The sequence below is a fragment of the Brienomyrus brachyistius genome, chromosome 14 (assembly GCF_023856365.1).
Source record: "Brienomyrus brachyistius isolate T26 chromosome 14, BBRACH_0.4, whole genome shotgun sequence".
NCBI lineage: Eukaryota > Metazoa > Chordata > Actinopteri > Osteoglossiformes > Mormyridae > Brienomyrus > Brienomyrus brachyistius.
Genome location: NC_064546.1, coordinates 4,425,621 through 4,447,189, shown reverse-complemented (window position 1 = coordinate 4,447,189; position 21,569 = coordinate 4,425,621). Strand labels below are relative to the sequence as shown.

The 21,569-nt window shown below is 41.5% G+C and overlaps 1 protein-coding gene across 5 annotated transcripts in view; it reads right to left on the bottom strand.

Annotated features, from left to right (window-relative positions):
• The window catches only part of mgaa (MAX dimerization protein MGA a), a 37,389-nt gene extending 15,820 nt beyond the window's left edge, over positions 1-21,569 (bottom strand). For 2 of the 5 annotated variants that reach the window (XM_048974365.1, XM_048974369.1), the window contains exons 1-14: positions 21,328-21,569; positions 17,517-18,693; positions 9,377-10,223; positions 8,889-8,979; positions 8,661-8,765; positions 8,386-8,517; positions 7,989-8,102; positions 6,845-7,578; positions 2,789-3,098; positions 2,351-2,523; positions 2,064-2,183; positions 1,905-1,944; positions 1,099-1,568; positions 645-969 (exon numbers count right to left, since the gene is read on the bottom strand). In XM_048974365.1, coding sequence (XP_048830322.1) covers positions 645-969; positions 1,099-1,568; positions 1,905-1,944; positions 2,064-2,183; positions 2,351-2,523; positions 2,789-3,098; positions 6,845-7,578; positions 7,989-8,102; positions 8,386-8,517; positions 8,661-8,765; positions 8,889-8,979; positions 9,377-10,223; positions 17,517-18,693; positions 21,328-21,364 — 4,675 coding nt within the window. In that variant the 5' untranslated portion in view covers positions 21,365-21,569. Of the gene's footprint in view, positions 1-644; positions 970-1,098; positions 1,569-1,904; positions 1,945-2,063; positions 2,184-2,350; positions 2,524-2,788; positions 3,099-6,844; positions 7,579-7,988; positions 8,103-8,385; positions 8,518-8,660; positions 8,766-8,888; positions 8,980-9,376; positions 10,224-17,516; positions 18,694-20,423; positions 20,525-21,309 lie in introns of those variants that run through there. The other 3 variants (XM_048974367.1, XM_048974366.1, XM_048974368.1) reach the window with 3 other exon arrangements.

The following is a 21,569-nucleotide window of genomic DNA, read 5'->3' as shown; positions in this document are numbered from 1 at the left end:
TCGCGCTCAAGCTGTCAATTGCAAAATGCAGCAGATTATTTCAAAATATAGGTGCCATTACATAATGAAGTAAAAGTGTTACATTTTGGTCCTTGTTACTCATTACTTTTTAACTTGTTACCTGCTACAAGCAGTGTTTCTTTAAGGACAGAATTGCTGGTTAAGTGTTAAAGGTTAATTAACTTTAGGAAACATTCTAATTGGGTTGGTTAGTAAAAAAAAAAAATATTAAAGACTATAACGTGGATCATGATTGTAAACAAAAATACCACATATGCCATTTTTGCCACACCTACAACACATCCTTTCTGTACCTTACAAATATATGGTGTCTCCATCCATCCATCCACTTGAAATTCTGCATCATTAGTTCATAAAACACACTTACTTTGGTTATTAAACAATATAGGTTTATGATATAAATTGTGGTTTCAAGCAGGTGTATTCAAACTTCTGTTGATACTGTATATAAAAACAGACATGTATGGTAGAGAAACCAGAGATTCATAAAAGCATCCCCAGTTCACCACAGATAAAATGCACTTTTATTAATAAAAATCTAATTGACCAAATAAAAATATAACCTCACCTTACAGTCTGAGGTATTCAGTGATCTGCCAATGCAGACTCTGATCAGTACTTACCCAGGTTTTTGAGGACTGCAGCGACAGTGGGACTAGAGCCGCTGCCCATGACCGAGGTGGTGGTCGTTGTAGTGCTGCTGGTGGTGGTGCTGCTGCACAGGCTGTTTACTGGCATGCGTGGCAGTTGTAGTGTATAATCGCCGTCCATGGAGCCACCCAGAGGCAGGTGGTTAGGTGACTTAGCGGCGCCTAAGGCCGTGCCGGACGGCTGATGGTCTATAGGCCGCAGCCTGCCGGTGATGTAAGCGGCCAGCCTGTTTGCAGGATGTAGTGCTCCCATCTGACCAAGCTGTAGCTTGGCCTGTGGGTACGATTTCCCATTAACCTGTATAAGCAGAAGTGATTCAGGACAGCAGGTGGTCAAGAGGAGACGTTTTGCCATATAGGAAAGAGCTAAAGTGCAAGTAACAGAAAAACAGTATCCAATCTAACATCAATTAGCAGGCCATGTTACCTTGATGTGCCCTTGGGTAGAAACCCCTGGCTGCTTCTTGTTGGCAATGAGGAGACCAGCAGGAGAGACACGTGTAAGGAAAGGCAGAACTCTGCTTCTGGATGCACTGGTCCACTCCTCACCTTCCTCTTTGCACTTCTCTTTACTTTTGGTCTTGCTGCTCAGTTCTGTGTACCAGTCCTCATCTTGAACCTCCCCTCCACCATCTTTGAGCTGGGATATGCACACCTTGTAGGTGACTGTGCTGTCCTGGCCCAGGGAGCTCTGGGAGACTGGCTTAACGAGGTAGGGACCAACGTGGAAGGAGTGGGACAGCCGGTTCTGGGCCATGTACTCGCAAATGATCCGAAGGACATGATTCCTGTCTGTCTTTTTCTCCCAGGGGCATTCAGACACAATCTCCAAGCGTTTCACAGGTTCTGACTGGGACGTGGTCTGCTGGGTCTCACCTGGCTTCTTCTGGTTTTTACCTGCAAAGTGAGATATCATGTAACACTTTATGGGTCTTTCATATTGATTAATTCCGTCTGTACCTCAATCCCAAAGAAATGTGTTTTCATTTATTGTGTTTCATTTCCGCAATAAATCATATCTACAGCTTGAACCCAAGAACCCAAATAGAGTTTTTTGCTATTCATTTGGGTTTATCATTTGCCAAGTTTGACTTCATGTTTGTGTGATGTTTAATCCATTCTATTCCTATCCTATGCACCATAAAAGAGATCAGCTTGTCACAAAAGAGATTCTCTTGCAGTAATTTAAAGAATTAATTCAGCCTGCGAGAGTAGATGCTGAAAAGAACTTACCAGGTTTGCGGATCAAGATAGTGTTTTTGGCATCATCTTCCTGTTCAGACAAGAAGAGAAAACACTTTTAATAGCGCTCATATCTAAAAGGTACATTTTTTAAGGGAAGCATAATCTTGTTTTTGCCATAAAAATTAAGACTCCTGCTGTGGGTGTTACCTTGAACTTCCATAGCACAGCAGCTGTCTGGGCTTGGGCTTTGCTGAATGGGCGAACACGAGCACATGTCATCATGCTCTCAAAGTAGCGGTACACCGGATCTTTCTCCTCTTCCGGCACCTGCGCCATTGGAAGAGATCAGGTGTTCAAGACTGAACCCGATTTCCACCAATACCTTGAGTGGCGTGGAAATTAATTTGAACGATAACACAATAGTGGTTTGATAGAGTAGCCCAATGAAAGCAAAGAAGGGTGAGGGAAGGGACTGAACAGCTCCTCCTTCTTACCTCTTTGGATACAAGGTTGCTAGGTGACTCTTGGCGAATCACTACCTGAGACCAAGGGAAGGAGACTGGTGTTGGTGCATACAGAGGCTCTGGATCAATCTCCACCACCTTCGGGTTCCACAGGGTCTGCACGCGAGCCGCCGGCTCCGACTCCTGCTCAGGCTCGGATATAGCTATTGTGGGTGACACAGCATGACAAATGTTTTGTTAAAATGGGTTTGATGACGTTCCAAAGCCTATGGTTTTCCTAGGATTATATGCTTTATAAACAAAATTTAATGAAAATTTAATGAATTTCAATGCCAAAACACATGCATATTGAGATAGAGGTCATTCTTCCCAAAGTATTCTCTAAAGGAGGTCGGAGTGTTCTAAAGTGCTTCAGGAAATATAACCTCTACTAGTCAACCTGTGCTTGGTGTTGTTCAGGACACTCACTGTATGCCATCCTCTTTTTCTTCTTCTTCTTCGGCTTGGAGCGTGCTTCCTCCTCAAGTGCATCGTAGAAGATGAGGTCACCTTGGTCCTGTGTATTCTTGGTGGGCGACGGTGGCGCCTTGACCAATACGACGCGGCGCTTTAAGCAGGTACAGCCAAACATGCATTCGGGCTTGCCGCAGTGGGTGAAGCGCCGGTGCTCTTGCGCCAGACTGCTACACACGCAGCCCAGGCGGCAAAAGTCAATGAGGCATGGCGGGGCCCGCCGCTTGATCACCCTGTTGGCTGCTTTACTTCCCTTCAAAGTGCCCTGAGACAACAGGTCAGATTATGGTTAGTCAACAACAGGTGCTTCATGAGCGCAGATCAAACTGTTAAAATCACCCAGAATACACCTCAGCTGGCTCTACATTTTTACTGTTTGTGAGCGTGTGCCTGTGATGACACGTCACAATAAGGATGTCCCTGGCCTTTTGCCCAAAGCTTCCAACACAGTGACCCTGATGGATGCTACACTACTAAGTGCCATATCGTAAAATACAGAAACTCCTGAAGCAACATTTCATCGTCGATGCGTGGCGCACAACTGAGCATCTGTTGAGTTCAGATACCAGAGACACCAGAGACCATGTGTGCGGTGATACACACACAGTATGATGCGAGAAAAAAGGTTCCAGCTTCGAGTGATTATGTAGCAAAATAGTACAAAAAAACTGACAGATTAAAATCAAGCAGAGAAGGAATACAGACCTTTAGGGCAAACTAATAAATATCTTGGCAGTTTCAGGTAAGTGAAATAACCTTCAATAATGAAAGGTTAGATAAGCCCTGCGATAAGTCAAAAAAGGAATCTAATGAGAAACCAAGACATGCTTAGAGAAATGAGAAGCAATGGGAGAACCAAAGCATTGACCAAAAATGTTTCCAATCTTGTAACACAATGACCTAGAATACATTATTGCACAAAATTAATAAGTAATACACAGAGGCATAACAGAACGTTTCATTGTCCATATGAAGAACAACTGGACACAAAGTCAGACTCACGTGTGAATATGGTCAAATTTACTGGTTCAAGATAGGAGTCAGACAAGGCTTGCATATTATCACCATACCAATTTAACTTCTATGCTATGCTTGGGGCGTAAATCCTCTGCCCCGGTGTTTCAATTAGATGACACATTTAGGGAATGATTCAATGCATCAGCAATCTAAACTTTCTATCATGATTTCACTGAATCGATTATTCTATTCATTTTGATAATCTAAATAAAAAAATTTTAAACTTCAATTTTTTTCCCTCCCACTTAAATCCAAATTCCCTTGCACTATACTTAAATATTACTACTGTCCAGACAATACACTTGGGTATATGGCATTTTAACAAAACCAATAAAACTGACAAACATCTAATTTTATTATTTGAAATAATTATCACGTCATTCAATATTACATTACTTTGCGGTAATGCAAATTTTAATTTCCCCTATTGATGTGTCCTACAGTGCAAAGTCTAATCAACATGTATACCAAGAAAACTTTTCCATGTGCACCTCAGCAGTTCAAGATGCCTACTGACAGCACTGCGAATATCAACATAGACATGTGGCCACTTTCTATGGAGGGAGGATGAAAGATTCCAGAAAATTATTGCTACCTTCAACGTTGGTTAAGTGCTACCATAGATAGCAATGAAAAAGACTCAGCAAAACCAAGAAGTCATTAAAAACAAGATCCAGCCAATTCAGTAAAAAGATCACATTTCCAATAATTTTGATACCTGCTCTTATTATTGTACATACTGCATGTTATTGTATTTCTAGGTAATTCATTCCAGCTCTGGGATCCCCAATCTGGTATATTTCTTAACTGCTTTGTTGATTGCTCCAAGGAGGCAAAAGCCGTTTATAACCTTTTTATTTATTTATTTACTTTACAAACGTGAGGAGGCCATTTGGCCCAACAGGCTCGTTTGGGGAGAACCCAACTAATAGCTCAGAGTTGTTAAAATCTTATCTAGCTCTGATTTAAAGGAACTCGGGGTTTTAACTTGCACTACACTAACAGGAAGACTATTCCATCCTCTAACTACATTTAAAATGTTCTCACCGTGTGCATGCGGCCCAGACACTGGCCGAGACCCTGTTACAGGCTCAGAAAATGGAGATAGACAAACTCTCCATTAAAAGCTTAGAGCTTGAAGTAGGGTGAGATTTGCGGTTGAAGCAGTTGGAGTTTGAAAGGGCAAAAGCTGTTTTGAATGCATCTGTGACCCAAAATCTTCCTATATCTATCCCTGTAGTACCACCTGCTGCCGTGCCAGTGCCTGTGATGGATGTCGCCAAGTATGTCACTCTTGTACCCACGTTTACAGAAACTAAAGTAGATTTGTATTTCTCTGCATTTGAACACCTGGCAACATCACTTTGGCAGCCCAGAGAGATCTGGGTTTTGCTGGCAAAATGCAAGCTGATGGGAAAAGTTTAGGAAGAGTGTGCTGCTCTGTCCCTATCAGACAGCTCTCACTATGACACATTAAAAGCAGCTGTTTTGCAAACTTATGAGCTGGTGCCAGAAACATATAGACAGCAGTTCAGAGACTACAGGAAGACTTTGGTATGCACATTCATGGCATTTCCTATTGGGGGAAAAACAGATCGTAAGTGGCTGTCTGCAAAGTAAATGACTTTGAAGGATTAAAATCATTGACCATGATTTGAATTTAAAGACTGTCTACTGGAATGCTTAGTAGTACATTTGAACGAACAAAAGGTTAAAACCCTTGAAGCGGCTTCTGTGTTGGCCGATGAGTTTAACTACCATTTTCTCTTAAAAGGGTGGTTTCAGGTACGACTAACCCTGCAGGGAAACGGCCCCGCTAATGTTTTTATAGCCATGAATTAGGACATCAAAAGGGGGTCATAACAAGAGATCCTCTCAGGGAAGCCGACTACAGAGCTCTACACGTTTGGATCAGCATTGCTACAGAACTGTATTTAGGAGTGACCTGTCATTTTCTGGGAGATGACTGGGAAATGAAGTCCTACAACATAATTATAATACCTCTCGAAGAGAGACACCCAGCAGCAAACACTCCAGAGTGGTGTGTCAGGTAGGCTTCACGTATCTCCTCAGAACATTACAGGTTTTGTGTGTGACATCATCGCAGCAAGTGTTTGGGGGTTGCTAGAAGCACTGTCGAGAGGGACCTTGCAAGCAGTAAGTTCAAGGGTAAACTGGAGCAAATGGGGGGTGCCTCAAAAGACGCAGGTGCAAGATGTTTTTTTTCCTAGTTACTGTAGCAATGGTCAATACACTGAGGTGATTAACGAGCTAGCCAAGTAAAAAGTAATGTTAGCCTAGACAAAAGCAGCTACCATTTATGACTATTAATGAACCCCCCCCCCCCCCACCCCCAGCATCCTACATTTTGGAAAATCACACACTGGCCTCGCCGCTTCCTGCAGCACGAGGAGAATGGATTATTACTGATTCTGACGTTACAGACTGACATATTCGAATCACCACATTCATAACCGATTCATCGCAATGCATGGATGCATCTTTACACCCTTATTGCATGTAAAACAAGTTAGAGAAAGTAGACCAGACTTTGGGAATGGATCAGGATTGGGGGGCAGGAGGAACTTTGGTGCAGACAAAGACCTACAAATGTCTTACATGATGAAGAACCACAAGCCTGAAACTTTCACATGAAGCACAAATGACCATAAACTGAAGTTCTTATATTGGGCATATTGTGAGCTGATCCAATTCTCTGGAAAAGTCCATTATGCTCAGAAAAGAGGAAGGGGGGTGACCAGGACTGAGATGGATGGAGTCAACAACAAACAAGCTTTTTGAAATGTTGACCCAGACTGAAGACAGCTTTCTGGAGAAATGCGACCTACATATTTGCTGGGAGTCGATACTGACTAGACAACACCTAATATAAACGTTCTGCAACTGCTGCACCCAGCATGCACTGAACAGAAGACAAATATCCCACGCTGAAATACCTATAAAGCTTGTGTGAAGCACGGGAGCTGGGAGTACCTGAGCCGTGAGCAGCGCAGCCAGAGCGATCGCCGCCCGGTCTTCCGTGACGCAGGTGCGTTCCTTTCCCTCCCACACGGCCCCGTCCTCCAAGTCCATCAATTTGAGCAGCATCTTGGAGAGGCCAGGGCTGCGCCCATTCAGGCCAGGGGAGCCCTGGTTGACAAGGTTGGAGTCCTGCAACACGTTCACTTTGTCAGGGAGGGCGCCAGGTGTGGCCTTGGACTGGGCCGTGGGGGGGGTCGTGAGACGGACTGCGTCGGGTGCTGGCTTTCCCACAGAAGACCGTGCAATCTTTCCCACCTTGGTCTTCATAGATTTTGTGCGACTCGAAGTGGAGATGGCCTGATTCACATTGTTGGGAGAGGTTATCGTACTGGTCTGTGAACCAGACACAGCGGTGGCCTTTGATTTGCTCTCACTAGAAGAATATTTGTGCCTTGCTGGTGTTCTGGCTCGCTGAGACATTCTGGGTTTCTTGGGTGCAGTAACGGACTTGAATGGGAACCTGGAAGCCACCGGCCTGGGGATCTGCTTCTTCAGCACACTGTCCAGGGTGCGAACATAGCTGGTGCTCTTGGTAGGCAACTGATAGACTACAGGGGATTCTGCACTCTGAGAAAAGTTGGCAGCCCGCTCGTCTATCAGCTTGCCCTCATTCGCCAGGTACTCGTCCAGCATGTCGCTGCAGAAGGCTGAACGATTCTTTAGGGCTGCGTCTAACCCCCCCACGCCTGCATGACAGAGGAAAAAAAAAACTCTATGAAATGCCGTTCGATTCCTTTATGTCATGCAAGCATTAGCTCAGTGTATCCCAAAAATAAAATGCAGCACTGGCATGTAATTTGCATCTAGTCCAACTTAAAATTTCCTTACTTTTCAAGATATAAAACCAGCATTTGTAAAATGATACATTAAGTGTATAATCAAATAATATTGGTCTTGTTTTATATCTATTTACAAGCAGACCATCACACTAAGAGTAACGGGTTGTTTCTAGTACAAGACAGGCACGGTGTCCCTCCCTTCAATGAAATACAAAAATGTGCATATTGGTATCGGCTAAAACAAGATCAAAAATAATTGGCAAAAATCTAATATCATGCATCCCTGTTAATAAAACTGCAGGACAGCATAATGCCACCTTCAGGCTTGGAAGACGACACTTCGGGGGTGATGTTAAACTTGTCCCTCCAGCCTTTGATCTTTGTATAATCTGTTGTTTTCCCAGTCCTGGACACAAAAGGGAACAATCCATCTGCAACAGCGGAGGAAAGATTATTTTTTTTGTGAAATCGATTTAAAAACATGAATAGCAGTTTTCTGTGATTATTCTCAAAATCGCACCTAACATTACAACTTCCAATGATAAATATCTAATAATATTTATTATATACTTATACTTATAATACTTAAATACAAATGACAATTTTAATAACCTAAACTTAATGTCAATTACTCTATGCAAAAAACATAAATATATGCTCTGTATCATTAAGAAATAAAACAAAATCATTGTTAAGGAAGAATTCTCTCCTCACCTGGAGAAGAGGTGGGCAAAGCAGAGACCCCATCTTCTGGAGGACAAAATGGAGGTGGCAAAGGCAAACACACGCCTAAGTACTGCAGGTCGATAGGCAGAGTTTGATCCAGCAAGTTCAACTTCAGCCCAACTACAGAAACAAGAGGAGAGTAACAAAACATCAGCCGTAATTACTATTGAAGAAAAAAAATTAATTTAAATCATTGTTTCCATCATGCACCCACAAGCAATCTTAAGAATCAAGACAACCATTCTCTGCGACATTATATATACCTTCCTGCAGGACAGGGTGGATCACCTGTCTGTGTTTCATGCGCTTCAGATCATGCAGCAGTTCCTGTTCGAGATGGATGATCTTCTCTTGTGTAGTTTCAGACCCTTCACAAGAATAGGTATGGGGCAGGAAGGAGGAATGACAAAAGATCAGTAAAAAACTCAAAACACGGTTTGGAAGACACAATATAGTCCGTTCAAAACAGATGGCTGAGCTGCTCTCCATACCGTAATCTGCTGGAGATTCCTGGCCTTTTGGAGGATGTGGTGGAGCCTCTCTACTGACTGACTGGTCCCCAAGATGAATATTTAGTGCTTCCTATGGTGATGACAGGAAAGTATAAAAAGCAATGAAGATAAAGTGTTCTGTATGCCTACACTCTAATGCAACTGAGGAATTTTCCTTGTGCGACAATATCAAATTGTCACATCAATGTTCACTGTTGACTTCTGGCAACCACACAGATGGCAATTCTCCGAAATATATTTTCTCCACAATATAATATCCAAGTATATGTAAGGGGAAAAGATCTGTGTTAAAAGAAATAAACATATGATGAAAAAAATCCAATGGGAAATCAGTGAAGTAGAGGGTACACCTGTTGTCTATATAACGATATTTTTGAAAAATTGCACAAAACCAAAGAAGCATAGTGAATAATAGCAACCCCATTTTTCAGGCTTTCATTAGGCATGCATATAATCTTCTGTGATACCTTGGAAGTGAATGACACGAACAGCAGGCCCTCCACATCCTCCAGGTTTGGTTGCATGTTGACATCTGTGGGACCACCCTCCACCTCCGGGCGCCTGACAAATTTGCCATGCCTTCGGTACCTTGCCCCAAATTTCCGCTTCTTCTTCACCAGTGACGACTGAGACTCAGCCTGGACCCCAACCGAGGGTTCAGAGGTAGATGGAATGAATGGTGTCTCTAGATTCTCCTGAGAATCTCCAGGCTCCTCCGATGACCCAGGGACGGGAGCGGAAGGGTTAGCCACATTTGGCATAGGTTCTGAGTCCGGTGGCAGAGGAGGTGAGACACGAGGCAGCGGCGTAGGAGTCACTGTTGAGGGGGAAATGTCCATATTTTTAGGTTTGGATCTTACTATCAAATTCCGCTCCTTGAGGAACTGGGCGAGCTGTGGCAAAGGAATGATGTCATGCGTATTGGCAGGCAGCACACTCTTCTGAAAGGATCTGCCAGAGGTGCCAGTCTCTGGAGCGCCCTTTGTAGAGCCCAAGGACAAAGCCGAATCCGGAGTTGAAGTGCCAGTACTCTGAACAGAGACCTTTTCAGCCACCACAGGCCCGCAGTTTCCTGATCCCTCCACCTGTACGCCAGTCTGTTCAGCAGAACTGTCCAACTTCGACTTTCGAGGAACTGCATCATCACTGAAAACTTCCACTTCCTCTTCCTCCTCTTTAACAACGATCTCCGCACTCTCGGTCGACTCTGAAGTGCCATTTTTATCCTTCTTCTCCGGGACACTCCTCCTCAGCTTTGGCCTCACCGCCTGCATGGCCTCAGCAGAAGCAGTGACCCGAGCACGTTTTCTCCTGCTAAAAAGTCAATGTGAAACAAAACGTTCTCAAGGAAAGTTAAGGCAAGTCAGTTAAAAAAAAAGCAGTGCAGATTGTACTACGTGACATTTATGGAAATATGACTTTGGGAATTTTGCAATGAAAAAACTTCCCCAGATCTTCCCTGTCCCATCAGGTTCAAGCAGGAGACTCACACTTCATTCTGAAATTAATTAGAAATTTCATGACCAGCGGAGAATCATGAATAAAGTTAGGCACTATGATAGAGTCATACAACTGGATCCATGGTGGGGGGCGGGGGTAGAATTTCTGATTTTAAGTTCTGAGTATTGTGACACCGTTGATAACTTCATGACCATCAAAAAATATATTTGACCAAGTCTGATAATTACCCAGTCACATTATTGTCCATGAAAAAGTAGTGAATGATCAATGATTAAATTGGTGCATTTACTGAACTACATCTATAGCTGGTTACCAACACAGAAATGACAAGCTATAGGAGGAGCGAGATTGGGACTGCATGAGATTTATCCCGATGATGCATGTAGAAAATATTTCAGGAATGTAATATTGTGCAAGAGAATAAGAGGGTTTTTATTTGTGCTTATATTACGTAGTGCTGAGCAGTATATCGGTTCATCCAGTATACTGGTTTCAATTTCCCGTGTGGTATGAATTCCTCATATACATCATACCATTATGCTTCAATAGACAGGATATTATATAATATTGCTCGCTGCTAGACACATTATGCATCACTGTGCAGTGTATTGAGAGGGGACCCGTTACGTTCGTACACTTCTTAGGTTATAGCTTAATACAATTTTCCATAGTATTTATAGCTTCAGTCTGTGGCTGAAAATTTGAATTACGTGAAATATAATTAGATCAGCCAATAAATGCATATTGATGAAGCAAAATACCTAATATGGAATTATGATGGTAAAAGGGCTGCAACAAATGACTATTTTGACAGTCTATTCTATCGAATCGAATATTCTATTGAAATGAATAGATTAGTTTGATGAAATCGCCCCCTTTTCCAAATAACACTTATTTGGTATCAGCTATCAGCTGTTAAATTTAGCTTGAGGTTATTTAATGCATTTGCTATCAATTAAGACAACAAAGCTGAATACTTTATTCAAATGCACTCTTACATTCCTGCTAATACAAATGATTTTTAAAAATCCAATATCCATTTGTTCCGTTAAAATAAAAAATAAAAAAATCAAGAATAAGCAAAGTAGAAGCAATTAAATACACCAAATTACATCAGTATTCTCGAAATCAAGTAAACCAAACAATCCATATACATTTAAATTTTAACAGTAAGGACAGAAATGTGTATTCTGTGCTTTGTGCATTCTGCTGTCCGTCTACACTCTGTTGCAACTAAATTTTACAATCCTCCATTTCAATACAGATCTGTGAAAGTCAACATGCTGTTTAAGGCAAGATTATGGAAACGCTTGGACACGCATATGCTGAATCAGTCCACACCACTGCCACACACACACACACACACACACACACGCCTTTGTATTAGCCTATACTGTATACACGACGACATCAGTATAACAGCACAGGCCAATACAAAGCAGAATCTCTCACACTGCGGTGAAAAATATAATTTCCCAGATATTGTATATCATTTATGGGAGTCAGGGAGCCACTATCAATATGCGGGAGAATCCTGGAACTTCCAGGAGAGGCAAGATGTCTTGTTGACAATGTCCATGTTACTATTTGCATGAACTAAAACATAAAACTCACGATAATACTAAACACAGTTATGAGAATGTCAAGATGCTAGACTGACTGACTGACTTAAGACAGTTATTGTGACCACCTTACGCATAATGATAAAGATGGAGGGAGCATGCTACAACTCCAGCAAAAGTCATGATTTTGTCCAATGAAAATTTTTCGTTAGGTGTAATGCTGGCTTTATCCAACTCTAACAATTCAAGAGAATATGCATTTCAAAATAGAAAATGTTACAGCTCATAACATAAAGTAGAAAGGTTCTTAATATTATCATTAGCTAACTAGCATAACTAACTTACCAAGACAAGTCCTATTAACTCAGTGAGCCGACGTGCTTCCTCTTCAGATTCTCGAGCAGAGGATGTGCTCCCACATCAGCTTTACAAATTGTGCAACTGACAACATTTATTTTTTCGGAGTTTAGCGTGAAATGCTCCCACACCACTATTTGTATTCCAAAGCTACCATCGCACTTTGGGTAACTCCTCCCTAATGAGTGGTATCAAAACACTGAGTTAGCGCAAGAAACATGTCGGCAACTAATTTGGTAGTTTTGCGGACTGTCAATTAATCGGTGCACCTTTACAAAGTAATAATTATAAAAATCATACCGGTAAAGCAAACATCTTGTCACCAAGCTTAATATACAGTAATAAATCAATAAACATCTGTATGAGGGAAATATATTATAATCAATTTAATCAAAGTTATAATCAATGTCACTATATTTCACACACACACACACACACACACACACACACACACACACACACACACACACACACACACACACACACACAATAATCTAATATTAGTGAGAATTCTTAGAGCCTAGAATAGAGTTAAGGAAATGCCGCTATTGGGCTGAATATACTTTAATAAGTAACGTCAGTAATACTATCAAACTAAATGTAAACGATTTTATGTAACCAAAAAAAATACATAAAAAATAAATATTCTGAAACGTATTTTACTGATGTAGACACCTGCTGTTGTGGTAATGGTGAACTTTGAAGAAGAAGAAGAAAAAAAATACCATGACACACTATGAAAGCGCCACAAACGGGGGGGCGGAGCCTATCCCAGAAGCAATGGGCACGAGGCAGGGAACAACCCAGGATGGGGGGCCAGCCCATCACAGGGCACACTCACTCACCATTCATTCACACACGCACACCTACGGGCAATTTAGCAACTCCAATTAGCCTCAGCATGTTTTTGGACTGTGGGGGGAAACCGGAGTACCCGGAGGAAACCCCACGACGACATGGGGAGAACATGCAAACTCCACACACGTGACCCAGGCGGAGACTCGAACCCGGGTCCCAGAGGTGTGCGGCAACAGTGAGGCAACAGTACTAACCACTGCACCACCATGCCGCCCCCGAAACGGAATGTGAAAAAGCAGAATTTTTAATCTTCGTGCAATAGCCATTCCACCTACAATTTCTCTTCAGCCAAATGGCACATAAACTTGTAGCCGTTTTGGTTAATGAAACAGAAATGCACAGAGCTGTCACAATTACTTGAACTCAATTAATTGAAGCTATCAAAGTTATCCTTCTCAATTACTCTGCAATATGACGGAAGGGAGATGGCACATAGCGCACAAAGGTAAAAATAATGAGCAAAAGCCATCAGTTGTGTGGATGAAGCGAATTAATAGTCATCTATCAGTGTCGCAAAGCAGAAAAATATCACCACAGCACAAATGCAAGCAAATATATCATAGATGACTTTCAGGTGTGACGGACTCAGCCAATAATGCTTAGCCACTAATATGTGCCATTTAGCCACTCAGAGTAGGCTAGCCTGTCGGTCATCACTTTAATCAATTGACAACCCTAATTTGTCAATTTTTTTATAATTTTATTAAGACTAAAGTTTGTTATAATGCATATTTAAATGTCAAACCAATCACCAAGGTTATTTAGAATAATCACAAAGGGTGAATATTGTACGTGTCATGAATGACAGGAGTACAAAAATGTTTCTTGCAATCATATAGGTTTATGTGGTTACCCCATAATGCACTGCATGATGACATTATGCAATATATATTTTTTTAATTTACTTTCTACAATTCCTCTGTCAAACTACTTGCTGCTAAAACAAAAATTTAGCCCTGCCACTTAACCACACCATCTTAAATACGGTACACATTAACCATATAATTTTTTTTTGTGAGTATAGTGTTTTAAGTAGGGCTGAAAAATCATACAAACATCAAATATTGAACAGTTGAAAATGAACTATATAGTGAAATAGAACTTATCTACCAACAAAGTCTGCCACATACGTTTGTGGTATTGCCATTAGTTGCACCAACAGACACAAAGCACTGCCGAAAAATCATTCCCTTTTGCTCAATAGTTTCTATGAAATATAAACCATTTCCATACATCAGAAAATGAGTGTCTTTTCGTGACCAGGTCTTGTTTGCTTTTCTCCACTTCGCTCATTTTTTATTTCCCACAAATGCGCCACATGGTCTATGAACAGTAAGGGCGAAAATGATTATGATCATTACAGAAAGTGCATGCAGAGCTCATGCAAAAGCGATAAACTTTAGACTGATTTTATTTTTTTTTTTATACATATACTAGATTATTCTCAAAAGGAACAATTGTTAAAAACTGCAAAGCTTGCTACAATTTGTTATCCATGACTGACCAAAAATGCCATGTCGATATTAACATTGGACAAGCCAGTCAGGGGGGCATGGTAGCACACTGAGTAGCGGTTTGGGTGCGGAGTCTGCATGTTCACCCCGTGTGGGTGTGGCTTTTTGGCGGGTTCCCCGGTTTCCTTCCACTTCCCAGAAACACGCAACTTAAGTGAATTGGAGAGTCTTAAATTAACCGTATTCGTGACCCCGCAGTGGTTGGGTTGTTCATGCTTTGCTGCAAATGCAATACATCCATTATAATACAAATTAAAAATGATTTGATGAATCCACAGATTAAAGTTGGAACATTACATGATTATTGATGCAATTCAGGGGTGCCCAACCTTTTTTAACTCAATATCTACTTCTCTAGTGGCCAGTGTGCCAAGATCTACCAGTTCAAATAGGGAGCCATAGCTATTACTCTTTTACTCTCATTACTCTCCCTACTGCCTTTCTACATAGTTAAAATGCACACAGCAAATACAGACAAGTCCAGGTAATTCTCCAAATTGAAAAAGTGTAAATAAATGTATTTCTCTACCTTAGCAGGACCACTGGCAATGGGAAGAAGCAGCTGGGTAAAAACTAACTGCTGGGCTGATAACTGACTTTTCAGTTCTCGCACTTTTCGGGTGCGTATGGCTGTTTTAGCAGGGAACTCGGTCTCGTAGCTTTTATGCACCGTTTTGAAATGCCGCTCCAAATTGCCCTTCTTCGGTAAAGCCACGCTCACATTGCATGTAAGACATATGGACTTTGAGCAAACAAAATAATAATCCTCTTCCTACTCTGAATGAAAATTATACATTTTTGATGATTTGGCTTCTGACATATTAATGTGCTAAATGTTTACAATACACAATTAGTTGCATACTAAAAAATGGGCGTGCTCGTGCAGGTGTATGGATGCTTGCAAGTTGCAACGCACTTCGCGATCGATTGAGAATTACTCCAAGATCGACTGGTTAATAGCGATCAACTGTTTGGGCAACCTTGATGTAATCAATAGTGACAGCCCAAAAATGCTTTAAAATGCTTGATTCAATACCCTCTATTGGTAATTATTTTAACTCCTTTTAAACTAAAAAAAAATGAACAAGGTCAGAAAAATGTTAGTGAAAAACATTTTACGTATAGGAATATAAAAAAACAGTTGTGTAATGGAAATGAGTGACTGAACTCATCTGCCAATAACCTTGCACTTCCTGAAATAGACTCTAAGCTCGTCATGGCACTGGAATGGATAAACAGAATTTAAATTATACAAATATTCCTAAATATTACATTTTAAAAATAATTTTAAATATGAGGAAGAACTTTAAAGCTCTATATTTAAAATGTTAGGCCCCTTAAGACATTATTAAGGGCGCTTACAAGACTAATTTGTTTTTAAAAGTTGTGTAATTATAATTTCAACAATTTACACACTAATTGCTCCAGACTAACGGTTAGTAAATACTTTAACAGTTAAGGTCAGGAGTAAAATAGTCTTATAAACAAGTATGTTTTTAATCCTGTTATAACACTGGTGAAAGTAGCCAATATGCAGAATTTTTAATGGCTGCGTAAAAAAAACAAAACACTGTGTCCAGCCGTAATTAATTTTCTCCAATAAGGAACGCAAACCAAATACAACACTTGTCTTTTCAGACTCTTCCAGATATCTGCTGAAACAGACAGAACTGGACTTTATATATTTATTTGCCTTCACATTTTTTTATGCAATACAAAACACTACTCTTTCTACTGTTATGGAACAATAGATCAGGGAGCGAGGGTTGAACCCTTCATGACAGTCACAAAAAAGATGGTATTGAAAAAAAAAATCAATAACCAGAATGTTACTGTCCAGTCTGGTACAGCAAGATAGGTGAAAAACTGAATATGTGAAACTCCTCTATACTATTATTTACATTAAAAAAACCACTAATGCTAAAACTTGATACAGATATACAATAGCATCTCTAGAAGAGCATTGTTTTCCCAGAGACAAGTTTTCCATTTCTGGAGAAATGCTCAAGAGACATTCACCCCCCCCCCCCCCCCCCCCACTGCCTCTGTCCAGTACACCCCTAATGATTCCTATATTAAATTAATTTTATAGCCGTAGAGTATAATCAGAAGATGGTAGATGGCTATCTGGTTAGCATAACATGCTGTTTCACCATCTTCTAAACATAGAATGTGTTCATAATACATAGTGTGGTGACTGTTTGTGACCAAGAGGGGGCCCCACACAAATGTGTGGCTTAAGTGGTGAAAAACACCACCTGTGTCCTCCCTATCACACACTGTCTTTGTGCTTTTACATCCTGGTTGATGTCAGAGGGCTTGAAATCTATCCCAGGCAGCACAAGGAACACCATAGACAGGATGCCTGTCCATCCCAGGGCAGACAGACAGACCCACACCGACACTATCATACTCTACAAGCAAGCTGAAGACACAGGCATCTTCAACCTGAGAGCTACTTCTACACAGACAATCTCTGGAGCTGCATGTGTGATGCAAGACTATATCAACAGGGGAAAGGATAGCAGCACGCAATAGCAGCACTCACTGTCAGAAACAATGTGAAATTCCTTGTAGTGCCTCAATGAACATGTAGAAGAAATGCTTTTTAATTTATCCTATTTCGAAAAAAAGTGTTCTGAAATCTACTCATTGGCTCCCTGTAGGTCGCTAGTAGCTTACAGATGAAGCATTTGTTACTGCTTAATTATGGTAATTATACATTTTTGGACTGTGGGAAGAACATGCAAAGATACAATGGAGAGGTGGGAATTAAATCTATAACCCTAGATGAGAGAGGCAACACCCAGACTTAGGGGAGACGGTCACAACAAAGAAATACATGACTTTCTCACCTGCGGTCTTTGTCTGCAAATGCTGTTTTTGGTGGAGATATGCCATTATCAAGCGTCTCAGTGCCAAAATCCGCTGAAGGGAAAAGTTCCTTATCCATGACAAAAGAATCATAGGCATCACTATTGTCCAAGTGCTGCTGGTTCACCTTGATAGTCTGCTGTTCTTCACTGCCAAATGGAGGCCTACAGAGCTCCAAACCCATTTCAGAAGAGTCAGGCTTGGGTCGGCTACACGAGCCATCATCACGAAAGCCTTTGGCAAACGGGTTGTAGTCTATCTTTAGCTGAGTGATACGCAGGTTTTGATAGGCTGTTACAGCAAAGAACTCATTCTGGGGAAAAGTGAAGGTCAATACGTTGGGGCCGTTCAATCGGATGACTTCTGTGGCTTTGTCAGCGGGCACCACATGCAGCCGGGGCAGGTAACGATGCATGGAGTGCAAGATGACGTGGCCCTCCTGGTCCAGTGTGTTATTGGTCAACTTCAGCTTGTAAAAGGACACTGGATTCTGCATCCAATAGTGGCCGGAGGATGGGGAGTCTGGGTGGATGAACACACGACCCAACACATGAGGCTCAGCCTTGCCATTGGTTTCCCACTGCCACCCATTCCACTTGTAGCGGTGGTTATCCATAGGGGTGATGTCCATCACCAGGATGTACCTCTGGAAGGGTTCCATGCCAGAAATTCGAAATCGACAGTAAGGAAACATTCGGCGGCCCTGCTTTGTGAGGATCATCTCTGTCCTACAGCGATAGAACTCATTCCACATGTTGTTGTTGTCCAGAGTGACCCTTACACCCTTACAGACAGTTTCCGGCGGCAGGTTCTCTGGATGTGGATCAGCCATGGTGGAACATATGTCCGACTGTAGGCTGGGAGCACAAGCAGATTGACCTGCCGCTGGTGTGGCCTGGGTAGACGTCGTTGCCATGTTGGCTTCCTGGTTGGTCACCAGGATGCCCTGGTCCTGCCCTCCTTCGCTAGTGTGCCCCGGTTTAAGGATAACGAAGAAAGCCAGGGGTGTGGCAGCAGAGGTGGGTGTGGTTACAGGGGTAGCCGCTCCCTCTTCCTTGAGCACCATTAGAGCCTGACTCTCAGTAGCAGCCATGACAGAAAACCTTCGGGGGGTGTCAAGCTCTTCAGCTTGTGCCGCCAGTTTGCTTAAACGCCATGCTGAAGAGAGAACCAGAAGGACATTAAATGGGTATTCATGTCGACCCCTTACAAGACATACATTAAGAACTGCACTAGTGTGTGCGTCTGCACAATTCTTGAACAGACTTGCATGTGAAGTGTAGGCAACTGCAGATTAACTATTATATATACTGAATGTATTTGAAACCTGTCAAGAAAACAAAACCACAATACTTGCCATTGTTTTAATAGAGTTAAAATAGCATAGCATGTCGCATGGGAAATGCTTTTGCGAGACTAGAAGGAAATGACATCTAGCGATAACTAAAAACCAAGAGTTTCACATAAATGCTCACAACATTCGATTCATTGTGCAAATCAGTGGTAATCCTTCCATTCTTGAATATCACAATGTTATGCTTTCTGGTGGATCAGCCGAAAAACATTTAATGATTTAACGGACAGGCATGCTCCGCCCCAAACTCATGCATGAGCATCTTTACACCCAATCGATCTTTAAAATGAACTACAACTAGTTTTTAGGGTACTATTTAGGCCTACTAAATCAAAAGGTTAAATCCACATAGGCAGAATGGTAGCTAAAAACGCGGATCTTCAACCAAAAGACTCAAGTACACAGAGGAGTGCAGCTTAAATGATTCCAGTAAAATATCCAGCTTAATACATATTTTAAAATAAACAGAAAGATATATAAGTAGACAGACAGACGGAGAACAATCGGGGAGGAAAGTTAGTTTGACCTTACCAAGAAAATTGTGAACTACTATTGAATTCACCCCCCCCTCAAAAAAAATAAGGTTGCCATGTTTCAAAGGTCATTTAATGCCAGATGGGCTGTTATGATGCAATATAACGTGTTTTATACACAGTTTCATATAAGAAAAAATGTAGAGTAAGTACTACAAAATAAAAACTAAATGTACCGTATACACCATACAGGACAATTATAAAGACTGAAAGAATGCAGTCCTTTTAACTAGACTGAAGAATGCCTTTTGTCAGTCATGCCATTTCCAAATCAAATGATTTTACATCACACATGGAGGCAAGTATTTCAAGATGACATGCCAGTAGCAATTTAAATGTATTCATAGAAGTCTCAGAGAGCTGACATACACTAAAACGTAAATATTCATAATATCTAAGTATATTAAAAATCACTTTCATAATTAGTATTTCAATTGCAGTTTTATAATTTCAAACTAAGACCATGACAGGCTTAACCAAGTTTCAAAAGATACCACAGTATCATTAGTTATGAGGCTATATGGACAAAAAAAAAACCCTAACTTATAAATGTACTGCATTATGGACAGGAGGCTGCTCTAACAGATGGAGCCAAATGCTCCCATACCTCAATGTGTGGGATTATATATGCTATTTTGTGTAACTGTCAAGATACAAATCCCCAAAATCATTGCTAACTTGGCATTTTCGCCATGACATCACAACCCATTTTAGATTCCACCCGCTACAGATGATCCAACTTACACTCGTTTTCTACCTTTCTACTGCAAACCTCTAAGAGGAAGAACAGTCAGAAGCATCTCGCATCATCACTGTGACTAAGTGAATATAAGATTAATCTCTTTGAACTACTGCTTGCTTTGCCACATAATTGCATGGAAGAGCGATGCATCTTGTTTACTTCATTCCAAAAGCAGCAAACATAACATGCCTGTGGGGGACTCTTATGCAGCTGCTCGTCAGGATATTGTGAAAAATGTCAGTCAACCATTTAGACCAACCTGCCAGAGATGGAATGAAGAATCAGATTGACATCACTAGCCAAACATTTCCAGAGCACACACACACTAAACTCTGGGGTGAAGCGTACCTGGGTAAAAAAATACTGGGCGTTTATGGGAGGAAATTTTAATCAAGTTAATGCAAATTTTAAATTATGCTGATTCATAAAAGTTATACAAACTTATTTTTTATAAACAAGCACATTCTGAAAATTTATTTTAAAGTCAACAATTAAAATGAATACCACAAAAATAATTATAGATCATCAATAATAATGCGGGGCAATTTACCTAGCTAAACGTTCGCGCTGATGTAATCCATCATAAGCCACGCCCCCTATGATCTGCTAAATAGAACTGTTTGGTGCAGAAAAGGCTTCATTATATTACATCTTTTTTAGGCATGCAAATTTCATTACAAAATATGAAATTAATTTTTTTAATTTCAAGTAAATTATTTTTTTTTGTCATTAAAATTACTCTTATGTGACTGGGAGACCACTGAAAGAACGTATAACCAGTAACGGTATCCAAAACCTGCAGTGATAAAAGAGACCGCGATCCATTTGTCCAGTTAGCTTGCAGCGTTGCTTGTAGCCTCGCCACTTCCTGTGTTTTCGACGCGTTTCTGTTGTGGTGCTAAATTTCTCAACTTAACCCTACAGCACATGGACAGCAAACGGCTGCAGAAAACTTTAAAGTCTTCGCATCCGTCGAAGACAACAGGGGCCTCGAATGCTCCTCGACGTCGGGGAGCAACTCGTGACTGAAGGCCTCCGTGTTAAACTTGGCACCGACTTCCCTGCCAATCCTAGCGCGTGCACAACGCCACCGGCCCTAATGGCGCGCGATTCCCGGGCCGACACGATGGGAACAGAAGACTAACCTCGGGTTTTTTAAGCACCTGAACACTTCGAGCGTGGCCACGGCCATTCTCCCATCGCGTGAGCGCTTTTCGGTTTCCTTAGTTGAGCCCTTTACCTTTTTTCCTAATCCTGCAAAGATGGGGAAGAAAACTGGACGTCGTTTCTCAAAACCTTCGTCTCCTCGTCCTTTCTCTTTCCCCCCTAACAAACATTACCCCGTGCGTCTCACCCAGCTGGAGATAACATGCGTGCTCCGAGGAGTGACGTCACGGCCCCCGCG